Here is a 14,296-nt window from a genome sequence, read left to right as displayed (position 1 = left end):
ACTCCTGCCGACCTGGCTATGGAGGCGCCAAACAAACTTGAAAACAGAAGTAACTAATGGTATTGAATATATATAAAATAGGTTTTTAATTTTTTTAATATTTACTAGGGGGTTCTGCTCGCTTTGCTCGCCAACCCCTGCACACGCTTTTCTATGTCGTATGTAAAGGTATGACGGAGTAAGTAAAATATTTTCTACATGAAAGACACACCTGTTGAAACGCACTGATTGATATCTAACCAGTAAATTACCTATGTAATTATAGACCTGTGCATTTATAGCGTGCAGCATTTTCAAGGTCAAATAAATATCACTGTGTAATTATTTACCTGCTGTTACATAGATCACTTAGGAAAAGGCCTGGTAAAAATTCAGATCTTGGGTACCACTCCATACTTCGACCAAAAGTCAGGAAAAAGGCAGTGATTGGCAGGTGCCACTCACTGTTTAGCCCCACCCCTTTACTAGGTTGACATGTCCAGGGTGTTTATTCCCCCCACTTGCTGCTGTTTTAAAATCGGGAACTTGTTTTCCGATTTTAAATCACAGATCTCGACCGTGCAATCACTCCATTCTACGACCATGCCCGCTGTGCGGAAACAAGTGGTACCCAAATAATATATTTTAGTCAAAGACTTTTTGCTTCAGGTTCCATAATGCATGAGGAATATTGTGCATATGAAAGAGCAGGACTAAAATATTTAAATTAAATATTTACAAAATACTAAACTAAATACGAATATATAATATTCATTAATATACAAAAAAACATTACAATGGAACATCAAATGCTAGACAGTGATGCACGTGCACGAGGTTGGTGAACATTATGGAGGCAGTTGTCAATAATTAATTTCATTTGTAATTGCATGTAATTGCCTCACCCTCTTCTCCCATTGGCTCGAATAAATATCACTAGGAGGAAAACTTTTTTTAATGTATAGAGAGATACGCACAATAAGCAGATGTATTTGTGCATGTGCATATTTGAAATTTTGCAAACTTAATGATCGTTTAAACTGGAAACTGTAAGAGAATAAGGGATTGCTATTCTTATTTTACGTTTAAAATGGTTTTTTTTGCAAATGTTAGTAGAATTATTTATTTATTTTTATTATTTTTTTTGTTTATTTTTAGAAAATAAAAGGTGCATGTTTTAAAATTGAAATTTTTTTATTAAAACAAAGCACATAAAGTAAGTACTGTGATCTGTTAAGAAAAGATGAAATATTGGCACCTGTCAGGCGACTGACCGATGTTTTTGCGCACCACTACTGTCGAGTTATCAGATGATATTAATTTATTTTATTTTTATTTTTTCCTACATCCTTTCCATTCATTTATATCAGCATATATTGGTGGTAAGTTACATATAAAGAAGCTCAGCTGTCTTTATTAAAATGTTTTATTAGGCTCAAAATGGTAGTAAGTATTTAATTGACCATTTTATATATATTTTTAAAAAAAAATATATATATATATATATTATCAGTATGTCACTTTTTAATCTTATTGAATAGCATTTAATTTATGAAGATTACATTCTGTTAACTAAAATTCATTAACCTCTTGTTTAGAGTTGAAAGAAAAGAAAAAGCAAGATTAAAATCTGTGAAATTTCAAGGAAGAGGCAGTTTAAATGATGGAAAGGTATGAATCATTAAAGATCAATCCTACTTCAAAAATATTTTTCACATCACTAATATGTACTACTCTTAATTTTCTAACTGGAAATTAATTGTAATTGTCTGTGGAACTTAATAAAGTTAGACTTATAAGCAGAAGAAAATCTGCTTTGTCCTTTGTTTTTTTGTTAAATATACTTTTTAATCATGGTTGGAATAGTTGTCACATTTAGTAAACAGGGCTACTTCTTTGGTCTCAAATAGAGATATAATCAGAAAATAACCACTGCAACTAATACTGTATATGCATATAGTTATCTGTATTTGAACTTCAATAGTTCTTACAGTTCTATTTGATTGTTTTATTATTTAAATATCATTTGCTGTTATTTGCATAACTGAATATGTTTTTATATATTATTTTAAAGATAATACATGTTTATTATTTTTATTATTATTGAATATATAATACATGTTTATTATTTTTTATTTATTTTATTTTATTTTTTTTTTGCAGAACACTTTAGATAGGAAAAAGAAAAACTTTTCTTTCTCTCGTAAATTTCCTTTTATGAAAAGCAAAGATAACAGTGCAGAAGATAGCAGTGATGTTGAGCGTAAGTTTATCAGATGTTTCTGATTTTTTCTCCTTTCCCCATTCTTATAAAACTGGGTTGGTGAACTAATGGTATATGCATATAGTTATCTGTATTTGAACTTCAATAGTTCTTACAGTTCTATTTGATTGTTTTATTATTTAAATATCATTTGCTGTTATTTGCATAACTGAATATGTTTTTATATATTATTTTTAAGATAATACATGTTTATTATTTTTATTATTATTGAATATATAATACATGTTTATTATTTTGTGGCAAATGTAGTAGTAGTAATGGCAAATCATGCAAAAAAGCAAGCTTATATAACATCAGCCAAAAAAAAACCCTACACAGTTCACCCAGCTGTACCCTCCAAGAATTTGTCTAGTTCTTGCTTGAATTTATTCAATTCAACCCATACACTTCCACAACAACAGACAGAAGCCTGTTCCAACAATCAACCACCCGCTGGCTGAAGGCAAACTTTCACACGTGTTCTGCAACCATCTTTCCTCAACTTGAATTTATTGCCTTTCTCTGCACCCATTCCAGCAGATTTAAATCCTACCTAAAGCAAGGCCTCCAGACCTGTATACAGTACTCAAGATGTGGCCTAACCATGGCCTTATGCAAAAGAAAATCGCCTCCTTATCACGCTGCTAGCAGAGTTTCTGTATATCATTGACAAAACTCCATGAGCTGTCCTGGCAGCGTGTCTGCACTGGACAGCTCATGTTGTCCAGTGCAGACACAACCGTGTTGCCCCAGGTCTTTTTTATTCTCCACTACCCTGAATGTAACACCACACAGTTGATAAGTTACTTAGGTTAGCACTACCCATATACAGTACCTTGCATTTGGTAATGTTAAACTTCAACTGTCATTTCTCAACCCATTAACCCAATTTTCCTAGAGCTTGTTGCAGTAGCTCCCACAATGACTGTTGTCAACCATCCTGCCAACTTTTGTATAATCTGTAACATCACTGGGAAACATCACTGATAACATTAGTCCACGAAGAGCAGTGCCAATTGTCTTCTTCCACTTAACCATCCCTTTTTCTATAGTAGTAACTTGTCCATAATACCACATAGCTCCAGTTTGTACAGCAGTCTTTTATGTGCAACAGTGTCAAAAGCCTTCCTGAAATCCAAGTATATGATGGCAAAATTATTTTTTGCATCTAATTCCTTGGTCACTGCATCATAGTAACCTATCAGATTGGTTAGAACTGATAGGGCTGTAGATGTTCTCACATCTGCAGTCCATAAGGACCTTCCCTGAATTCAAGGATGCTCTCATAATTATGGCTAAAGGCTTGCTTACTAACTTTGCTGTCCCTGTTAATATGATTAGATAGATTCCATCTGCTTCCCATTGGAGTTTGATAAACTTCTGGCATTTGTTCTCCTAAAGGATTCTTCATGTGTAAATGTAGATGCAAAATACCTGTTTAATTTGTGAGCATCCTGAGCAGGGTCATCAACAGTTAACCCGTTGTCAACATTTTCCCCAATGTGATTCAATCTCCTCCTGCTGTTAATAAAAACCCTTTTATTAACAGTAGAAGGACTTTGCTGCTGTTCTTTGCTAGTGACTTCTCATAATCTTCCTTAGCTTGCCTAACCAACTTTATGACTTTATTGCAGACTAACTTATATCTACCATAGGCTTTTGAATCACCTGATACTTTATATGGATGTTATGCACTTTTCTTCTGCCATTTGTCTCAATAGTTCATCTGATCTCCATTTAGCTCTAAGCCTTGAACAGTATTTCTTTGTTAGTATGAAAAGCCTAGTAGCTTATATGATTGCTTCCCGTTTAGAATTTGTTATTGGTAACATCATCGATTGGTCCCACTGGATGGAATTTAAACACTGTCTGAGACCAAAAAGCCTTTACCCTTGACAGTAGTTATGTTTTTAATTATATTCTACATTAGTACACTGTAATCACTGCCACCTAGTGGTTCTTTTACCTCTTGATGCATGTAGAATCACTGTTGATAACCAGATTAAGAGTACTACTTCCTCTTGTTGTCTCTCTAACATGATGCTATAGAAAACAGTCATCCAAGAAATCTACAAAAACCTTGTTAGTGTGGGTGACCAAACTAAATTCCAGTCAACATCTGGAAAGTTAAAATCCTCCCATTATAAGACATTCTGATTTACTGGCCCACTATTTCTCTGTATAGCTGTTTGGTATACTCATCACAGTTATAAGGCCTATAATGCACTCCTAATCTCAATTTTGTTTTCCCAGTGCTTATATCACTCCAAACTGACTCAACATTGTACTGGTCACCCATGTTGACTGGATGCACTGCCTTAGATTTATTATGTTTCTTAACTAACTATGTTTCTTAACTATAACCTCTCCACCTCTCGTGTCCTGTCTGTCCTTCCTCTATATATTGTACTCCCCATATTCAAATTCAGCATCACTTATGTCTGAATGACACCATGTCTCTGCTATCCCTACAACATCTGCATTTGATGACTTAATCAGTACTTCAAATTCATTGTTTATTTACAATGCTTCTAGCATTAGTTTACATGCAGGTATACATGCATATGTTCTTACTGTTAGTTACCCTTACACAACCCATGTATTCACTTGTTCCATGATGATCCACAGCAGGGCCTGAAATCCCTGACACCTTGCTTTCTGGGCTGCTGCATTTTCCAATAGAAGCAGTGCAAGGATCACCTTCACTTCTTCGTGTGGCTTTGGTTATTCTGTGTATCCCCATCCCCCATGTTAGCAGTTTTCCAACCCATCTATCTCTGCCTTGATAGCATCAGCAAATATTCTTGCACCCTTTCTATTTAAGTGTATTCCATCCCTGTAGAAGCAGTTTCTCCTGTTAACAAGCACAGACCAGGCTGAGAAAAATTCTACCCCATGAGCCTTGCACATTTTCTCCACAGCTGAATTCATTGACAAGGCTCTCAACATGTACTCCCTCCTATTTTGTCTGGACAGAATTACAGACACTTTCAAATTCAGTCCTAGTTCTTCATATCATTAGTGCCAATGTGTACAACAGTATCACCTTTTCTGCTCTTAAAAGATGATATCTGCCCTACAACATCTACTTTTGCTCCTAGCAGACATACCCCATTATGCCCATGATTAAGGAACATCTAGATTCTAAGGCAATATACCCAGTTGACGTGGGTAGCCAGTATAGCGTTGAGTTAGTTTGGTGTGACATAATCACTGAGAAAACAAAATGAGAGTAGGAATATATTATTGTCCCTATGAACATGAGTAGGGGCCAGTAAATTAATGTTTTATCACAGAGGAATTTTTGCATTCCAGATATTGACTGTAACTTGCAAGCATGCTCACACAGTAGTAGACCATTTCTGGATTTACTAGATACTCTTTCTATAACAGCATATTATCAGTAGTGACTCTACATGCAATAACGATCTTCAGGTAAAGGAATCACTAGATGGCAGTGACCTCAATGTATTGATGTGGGATTTATTTAAAGATATAGCTATTGTCAAGAGTAAAGGGAAAGAACTTTGCTTTTACAAAGGTGACAGCAATGGTTTTAGAAAGTTTTTAAATTTCTTTCAGTGGGACTAACTTACATTGTTAAGAAAAGATAAATTGGAAGTGATCAGGGAAGTAACTGTAGAAGCTAGTTACCTTTTTTATACCAGCTAAGAAATACTGTTTAAAGTTTAGATCCAAATGTACATCACATAACTGATGAGACTAGTGGAAGAGAATAAAATGCATTGAGTGATCATAAATTATCAGTGGGATACAGAAACCTATCATAAGTTTAAGTTAATCTACATTTAAGTCACTAAAGGAAGTTAAAGGCTAAAGCAGATTATGAGAAGTCTTTGGCCAAGAATGCACAAAAATATAGCAAAGAATTCTTTGCTGCTTTTCTAGTATATTCTTAACATACTCTAGAGGTTAAGCAGTGAGTCACATTGGTGCATTGCATATGAATGGCATAGCTATTGATGATCCTGTTTAAGTTGCTGCCAAACTGAATAAATATTTTGCATCTATTTTTACATGTGAACAAGTTTTAGGAATAGGGATACAAGAAGTATACTTATTTTCTGATCGGGGGCTAGGTGATAACTGATAGGAAATTGGTAGAGAAAATGCTGGAGTTAAAAGTAAATAAAGGCACCTCGGTTGGGGAGAACGGAATACATCCAGTTATATTAAAAGCAGCAAAAAGTTAAGCCAACATATTTCCATAATTATGAGGACATCCTTGTATTCAGGGGATCTCCTGAAGACTGAAGATGTGCAAATGTCTCTCCTGTTCACAAAGATTGACCAGGTGGCTAAGTGAGTAATTATAGGCCTGTAAGCTTAACTTCTGTGCCAGGGATAATAATTCAGTGACTAGCTAAACAAGTAATTCAGGCTCATCTTGACAGAAATGCAGTTATACACCAATCACAGCAAGGATTTATTAAGAGGAGATCTTGTCTAATCCATTTTAATAGCTACTGTGAGAGAGTGACAAAATGACTTGAAGTAAAAAAATAATTTCGAAATCATAATCTTAGATTTCAGCAAAGTTTTTGGTACTGTTCCACATGAAAAATTCTGTTCAGATTGAAGGAGTATGGAAACCTACTGCTATGGATAAAGAAATGGTTGTGAGGTGGGGGGGAAGAGAGAGAGAGGGGGGGAGGGAGGGAGGTATGATTACTGATGGCCCTTAATATTATTAGTGAAGTATACCTTATGTTGTGTTGCTGAGCCTCTTACTTCTTTCAATGTTTATTAATGATATTGAGGAAGGCACATCAAGTTTTTTGTGCATGTTTGTTACGATACAAAGGTTTGTTATGATATTATGATTTTTCTATAAAATTTACAGCATTTTACATAAAGATCTATGCCTTTTACAGAAGGTATACTTCTTTTATGGATTTCAGCAAGTTTTGTTTTTGAAAGACATAAGTTGACTGAAATCCATGAAAGAAATCCACAATATTTCTTTCAATGCAGACTCTGTGAATACTGAATTTTATGACATAATTATATTTCTCAGTAATACTCACTGTAGAATAAACAAATTCATAGGTTAGTTTCTGATATGGATAACCTTTTGGGTATCTTTTTTTCAACAGTGAATGTTTTGAAGAAAACTGCTTTTGACACAACTTTTCAGGGGACATACATTCAAATTGAGGAAGAATGGTTGTAGGAGGATAGATATGTGTAAGTTTGCCTTCAGCCAGCGGATGGTCGATTGTTGGAACAATCAACACTGCTCTTCGTGGACTAATGTTATTAGTGGAGTCCCCCAAGGTTTGGTGTTGGGCCCATTATTGTTTTCTGTATTTATCAATGATATTAATGAAGGTATTTCAGGCTTGATGTCCAAGTTTGCAGACAATACAAAGGTTGGCAGGGTTGTTAATGCCAGTATGCTACTGCAACAGGATCTAGAAAAATTGGGCAGATGGGCTGAGAGGTGGCAACTGAAGTTTAACATTGACAAATGCAAAGTACTGTATATATGGGTAGAAGTAACCCCAGAGGAACGTATCAACTGTGCAGTACCATACTCAGGGTAGGTTTTTTTTTTTTTTTTATTTGGTAGTTGTTGGCGCATCGGCTTCTGTGGCCATATTGCACCTCCCAAGGTTTTTGCAGTACTTTGATCCAAGCCCGAGGCGGGAATCGATCCCGCGACCTTTGGGTTGCCGGGCAGGTACTTTACCCACTCGGCTAGCCCGGTCGGCCTCAGGGTAGTGGAGAATGAAAAAGACCCGGGGGTTATTGTGTGCAGCCAGATATGAAGTTTTCTGAGTAGTGCAAGCAAGCTGCCAGAACAGCTCTTGGGGTCTTGTCAATGATATACAGGAATTTTGCTACCAGGGATAAGGAGGTGATTATCCCCTTTTATATGGTGATGGTCAAGCCACACCTCGAGTACTGCATACATGTATGGAGGCTTCATTTTAGGAAGGATGTAGAGCTGCTGAACAAGTACAGAGAAGGGCAACGAGATTGAGAGAAGCAAAGGATGACCTTTTACCAAGAAAGGCTTAAGTTCTGCAAATTAGGCACCTGCAAGGAGATCTGATTGTGGTATATAAGGCCTTGAATGGATTGAGCAAGATCATTGCTGATGACATTCTTCCTCTTGCTCAGATTCCGCACCCGAGGGGGGGCAGCAGAAATTCAAATTGAGGAAAGACAGTTACAGAATAGAGGTGCGTAAATTTGCCTTTAGCCAGCGGGTGGTTGATTGCTGGAACAAACATTCATCTGTCATTGTGGAAGTTGATAGCTTAAATAAATTCAAGAAAGAACTAGACAAGTGAATGGATGGGTGAAATGGGTTTTTTTTTTTTTTTTGGCTGATGCTGTATAAGCTTGCTTTCTTGTATCATATTCCTCTATTAATTCTAATGCTAAATTTTGGGTGTTTTTTTTTTTTTTTTTCTTGGATGACATCATTTGCCACTAATACTTCTGACTGAAGCAAAAAAAACCCAAAATGAATTGGGCAAGCAATTACGTATACTTAACATATGTGATTGCTTGCCTGTTTGGGACTGGAATGCTGGTTATCATTAAAACAGTTAAAGTGAAGCAGAAATATTTGGCCAGTTGATTGCTGTATCTAATTAAATGGAAATTATTTAACTCTCACACCATTGAACATTTTGAACAGTCTGTCCAACATTATAGCATACTCTTGCCTTTGAACTCATAAATGCTAAAACTTACAGTAATTCACTCGCACTGTTAACCCTTCCCCTCCTCATTGATTTTCCACTCCTGAACCTCACTGTTCTTGTCTACATCCCAACTTTTCATTTTTGGGATTACAGTAATTTTTTTTTATATATAAAATGAATTTGTTTTTTTGATTTTGCCATGTATTTGTGCTATTTTACAAAGAAAGGGGGATCTTTTTTGTCATTAGTCAGCTTTTTTTATTTATTTTTTTCTTCTGAAGAGCAGACAATGCAATCCATGTTTGTATCGCTGTATATTAAAACACTAAAACGTTTAGTTTGTGACTCTGAAAAGGAATGCAATATTTCTGGGAAAATAATTTGCAGTATTTAAAGTAATGTTAACTGAAGAAAAGTTATTTCATAAAAGATGTATAGGGTGTTTATTATTGGCTATAACTCTGAGAATGGATTTCTAGCTAGGTCCTACATTATTATTTCTTGTGCATCTTCCCTCTACATCCCAGTTTATGAGACTTTTCTTTATATCTTCTTTATCTTATTATAAAAAGATATAAACTTACAAAGAAAGGGGGATCTTTTTTGTCATTAGTAAGCTTTTTTTCTTTTTTTTTTTTTCTGAAGAGCAGACAATGCAATCCATGTTTGTATCGCTGTATATTAAAACACTAAAACATTTAGTTTGTGACTCTGAAAAGGAATGCAATATTTCTGGGAAAATAATTTGCAGTATTTAAAGTAATGTTAACTGAAGAAAAGTTATTTCATAAAAGATGTATAGGGTGTTTATTATTGGCTATAACTCTGAGAATGGATTTCTAGCTAGGTCCTACATTATTATTTCTTGTGAATCTCCCCTCTAAATCCCAGTTTATAAGACTTTTCTTTATATCTTCTTTATCTTATTATAAAAAAGATATAAATCGGGTATCAGTATATAGGATACATGTAAATATGTATGTAATCTTATATATACAACTGTAAAGTATTTAAGTAAAAAGATATAAAATGTATAAGATATAAATGACATAAAAGATATATTTATATCTTCTTTATGTCCCTATATTTTCTCTTCATGCATCATACATAATTGTAGCCATTTATGCACAATCCATAGTGATCTTATCTTGTAACGTCAGAAAGCACAAATCCATCTTGACATTCCCCACCAATTTCTTGTATGGTCAGCTTATTCTTAATTATATCATATCATTTATGCTATAATTATTGACAATGATCACAGAACTTGTGTTCATTCTTGAACCTTTATGCATAATAAATTTGAATTGTTGAAGCATCTATTCAGTGGGCAGTTCTTACTCTTGATTTATGGGCCTGAAATATTTTACTATCATTTTTATTATTAATATTATCATTAATATTATTATTAATAATAATAATATTAGTAATAGTAACAGCAGTTAAATAGTGAAATTGCCTCAAGCAAGCAGAAGAACAGAATGACGAACACTGACAATTGTTTATTATTTTTGATTATTATGAGCATTTCATTAGTGAGAAAGTTTACTGTTGCCATTACTTAATTTTGTGTGGTATATATACTATGAAAAAGGTATAATGAATAATTTCTTAATTGAAGATTTACAATAATGTTTCTTGTTGTTATTTTTCAAAATTCATTTTGTTAAAGAAGATTTATTTTTATTTTTATAGGGGATGGATCACCAACAAAAGGTTAGCAAAATTTAAGTTCTATAGAAGGATGTATTAACTATGTGGTTGTATGTAGATATCTATTTATATATTTTAATATAAATAATTATAATATACAATATATAACTAATTGTTTTTGTTTTTTCAGCTTCTATAATTTCTGACCAAGGTGTATGCATTCTGTATTTCAGATTTTTTTTCTCTATTTTCAAAATTTTATTTTGTAATTGTGTTTGAATGAGGCAGAATCATTCTAAGTTATCTGAGGTACCTTCTTTTTTAACCAATTAGTGATTTGCACTTTTATAACATGAATAGTTATATGGGGTCTGTTTAATTGTCAGAATTAGAAATTATTTGTGCAGATATTGGTGGGTATTTATTATTAATATTTGTATTCCAACTCAGTAATACAAATTCAAAGCTAAAAAAAAATATTATAAAAGTATATTTATAATAGCAATGGTTTGTTTTCAAAAAAGCTTTTATAATCCCATTAATTTTGAGCTGATTTTTCACATCCAACATTTAGAAAATAATTGTACCCACGAATAGATATTTCTCTCTGAATCCTCCCTCACATAAAGTATAAATGGAAGAAGATTCTATAATGGTATTGTTTTCAAAACCTTATTTAAAGAAAAGAAATTAATAATTGAAAATATATTTTTTCTTCTTTCTTTTCCCTTGTGTAGATTGTAATGTGATATGATACAATATACAGGATGTTGTTTTAGTCATTGTGCTATTTCTTTTCTCTGCAGTTTTGTAAATTTCAGTTTTTTTATATCAACAACATCATTACTTTGTAGAGAAAGCTTTGGAGATTTGGTTGGCAACATTGAATACCCTCCAGCTGATGTGAAGAAAATTGCAGCATACAGCATGCTACAGAAATGAGAATGCAATTATTTCTATTCAGGGAAGATACCAACAACACTGGCAATGGACAGACAAAACAAACAGTGTTGAGGTTAGTGGATCAGTTTAAGAGAACAGTCAGTCTTTTAGAATGAAAGGAAAGATCGTGAAAAAGAACGCTGTCATTAAGAATGCTAGAGAGGGTTGATAAAGCTTGGGAAATCTTGCTGCAAAGCCCAAGAAAAAGTTTGTATTAACTTTCACAACAGATGAGGTTATTTTACAGTTTAGTAAGGAAGATTTATCAAGGTGACTTGTTTGGATATCCTTACAAATTCAGCTCAGCCAGCCAGCCTTAATGTGAATGATTGGCATGTTTGATTTGCCACACAGTTCACTGCACTGCTAGAGTAAGAATGTGATTAAGCAAAATGCATGATTTTGGCTTCTGGAGAATCCATATGTTATTGTTGACAATTCATTACATGCATGAAGATCACAATATAGTGTGCACTTTGGCATTTTACATTTTTGGGCATGTTTTATTGAAGAAAACATAAGTGACATCTACCTCAGTGTCATTGGGGACAACTTAGTGTATTTTTTGTATGGCTGTGGTATTGACATAAATGAAAACTTGTTTCAATAGAACTGTGTGAGGCCTCATGCTGTGGGTTGTCTTGGATGAAATTTTTGACAACAGTGTGGTTTCTAACCACTTCCCTGAGGTGTATGGCAAAGGACTGACATGACCTCCATTGTCACCTGATTTAAGCCCATATGATTTTTATCTCTAAGGTTATCTCAGACAGTGTTTCCATAAACAGAAGAATCCATGACCTATTCTTGCACTGGAGAAAGTAGTTGAAAATTAATTTTTTTTTTCTGTGTCAAAGGAAACATTGGACCATATTCTCCAACTTCACACTCCAACTGCAACACATTGTTGATAAATGAGGAGGGCACACTGGACATGTTGTGGCATGAATTTCCCAGTGTTGCTAAATATAGTTCACATGTTGGGAAAATATAGTTCACACATTAGAAAAAAGATCATACTGTGTGTGTATGTGTACAGGGGTGTTCAGAATTGCACAGAACAAATGTAGAACTGAATTTTACTTTGATTCTTAATTCTTAGGACAATACATTATCCTACTTTAAGGTTTCATATTTTTACTCAGTAAAATTTAAATTTAAAATGGTTTAATTTTCACATCAACTTTGCTCCTGTGTTCATCATTAGTATTAGGCAATATTCACTGAAAAAAAAAAATAGCAAAAATCCCAGGGGAGTTGTGGACAAGTGACAAAAATCAGCCATGATTTTTATGTGAATTTTAAAGATATCATAATAAGTAATATTCCAAAATCAAAGTAAAAAAATAGGCTTTTGAAGTGTGCAGGTTATAGCATACCTGCATTTTTAAACAGCATCTTTATATTAACGAATTCTCCCCCTTAATAAAACAACAGTGAACATTGAAAGAATAAGCATTCCACAATAACACTGCTTACTGGCAGTGATAATCTCAGAAAGCATTGTTTAACACCTTCACCATTCCAAAATTCTGTGGGATGTGAAGAGCAGAATTCCAAAAGGTAGCCACAGTGATTGAGAAACCGAGATTATGCAGATGATCATTTTCAAATAAATGAATGTTTTTGAATACAAAATAAATAGGAATTTGCAGATTCATAGCTCGCAGTGAGTTGAAAAATTTGCACATGCAAAAGTCATAGGAAGGCTGTGTGAAGCAATTTGTTTGTGAGATATGTGTATTTTCTCACCACATTCATTTGAAGAATCATCTGCAGGTGTGAAAACTCAAGTTTTAGATTGTAGGGTTCTTCTGTAACTGCGCTTTTGGTTCTGAAGCTTCATTTCACTAATGATTCTATTATTTTTGGAGGATATATACCACTTTCTCTAAATCACTCTGCAGTGAATTATTTCTGGACAGATCTACAAATTGGAATAGTCCAACTGAGTGTGACACTTTTCCTTCAATATAAGAAAAAATTGGATTAATGTTCCATGTTTTTTTAATGAAACAGTTACTTTTAACCAGCTTTTCCACTGTATAATGACTGGTATTGGTGGAACACATGGTGGCAGTTCCTTTTCAATTAATAAAAGAATAACAGTATTTATGGTAGTACTGTGCGAATACTTTGCATCAAGATTGTAGGGTTCTTGATTCATATGCTGCTAATATATACACATTAGCAGCATGTGAATGTAATCATTTCAATCTTAATATCTTTGATTCTATTTTTATTTAATACGGCAATAATATTGCAAAATCACATTCTACCTGTTTATTTTTTATTTTACAGATAACCTAAACACATCAAACACCAGTGATACTGAAGCCAACAGTAAGTGATTTTTAAGGTTACTGTCTACTAGTTCTAATATTTTTTTTTTTTTTTTTTAATTCTGTTTGGCAGCAGGAGGTACAGTAAACTTAATCTACCAACTACCATAATAAAATGCTTATATTCTATTTCAACTAATATAGCTTCTCCTCAGTTACTGATATATCATTTATATTTTGGGATGAAACAACTATAACCAGGTTTTGTCAGATCAGGTCACCTTTTGCCACTTCTCAAATGCCGAAAGTGTCGGTTCTCTACATCTGTCAGTACCGTACAGGTATCATTGTGGGGGGGGGATGATGACCAGCTTTTTCCTTGGCAGATAAGTCAAGGGCTAAAAGGAGCAAACATGGCAAACACAGACCATCAGGAGTATATTTATTTAGATAGACGTAGGAATACACATATGCATGGGCTGGCATGTTCCCCCTCT

At 34.0% G+C, this 14,296-nt stretch overlaps 1 protein-coding gene across 15 annotated transcripts in view; it reads left to right on the top strand.

The window, feature by feature from the left end:
* The window catches only part of LOC150090662 (MAGUK scaffold protein DLG1-like), an 800,778-nt gene that overhangs the window by 747,203 nt on the left and 39,279 nt on the right, over positions 1–14,296 (top strand). For all 15 annotated transcript variants that reach the window (XR_016546888.1, XM_090372078.1, XM_090372070.1 and 12 more), the window contains 4 exons: positions 1,578–1,650; positions 2,143–2,242; positions 10,618–10,638; positions 13,819–13,860. Coding sequence is in view for 14 of the 15 variants with exons in the window: in XM_090372078.1 (XP_090228204.1) it covers positions 1,578–1,650; positions 2,143–2,242; positions 10,618–10,638; positions 13,819–13,860 (236 nt within the window). In the remaining variant the exon portion in view is untranslated. The remainder of the gene's footprint in view (positions 1–1,577; positions 1,651–2,142; positions 2,243–10,617; positions 10,639–13,818; positions 13,861–14,296) is intronic.

The sequence above is a fragment of the Mastigoproctus giganteus genome, chromosome 1 (assembly GCF_048544385.1).
Source record: "Mastigoproctus giganteus isolate SK-2022 chromosome 1, ASM4854438v1, whole genome shotgun sequence".
Classification (NCBI taxonomy): domain Eukaryota; kingdom Metazoa; phylum Arthropoda; class Arachnida; order Uropygi; family Thelyphonidae; genus Mastigoproctus; species Mastigoproctus giganteus.
This window is presented reverse-complemented; position numbering and strand designations above follow the sequence as displayed.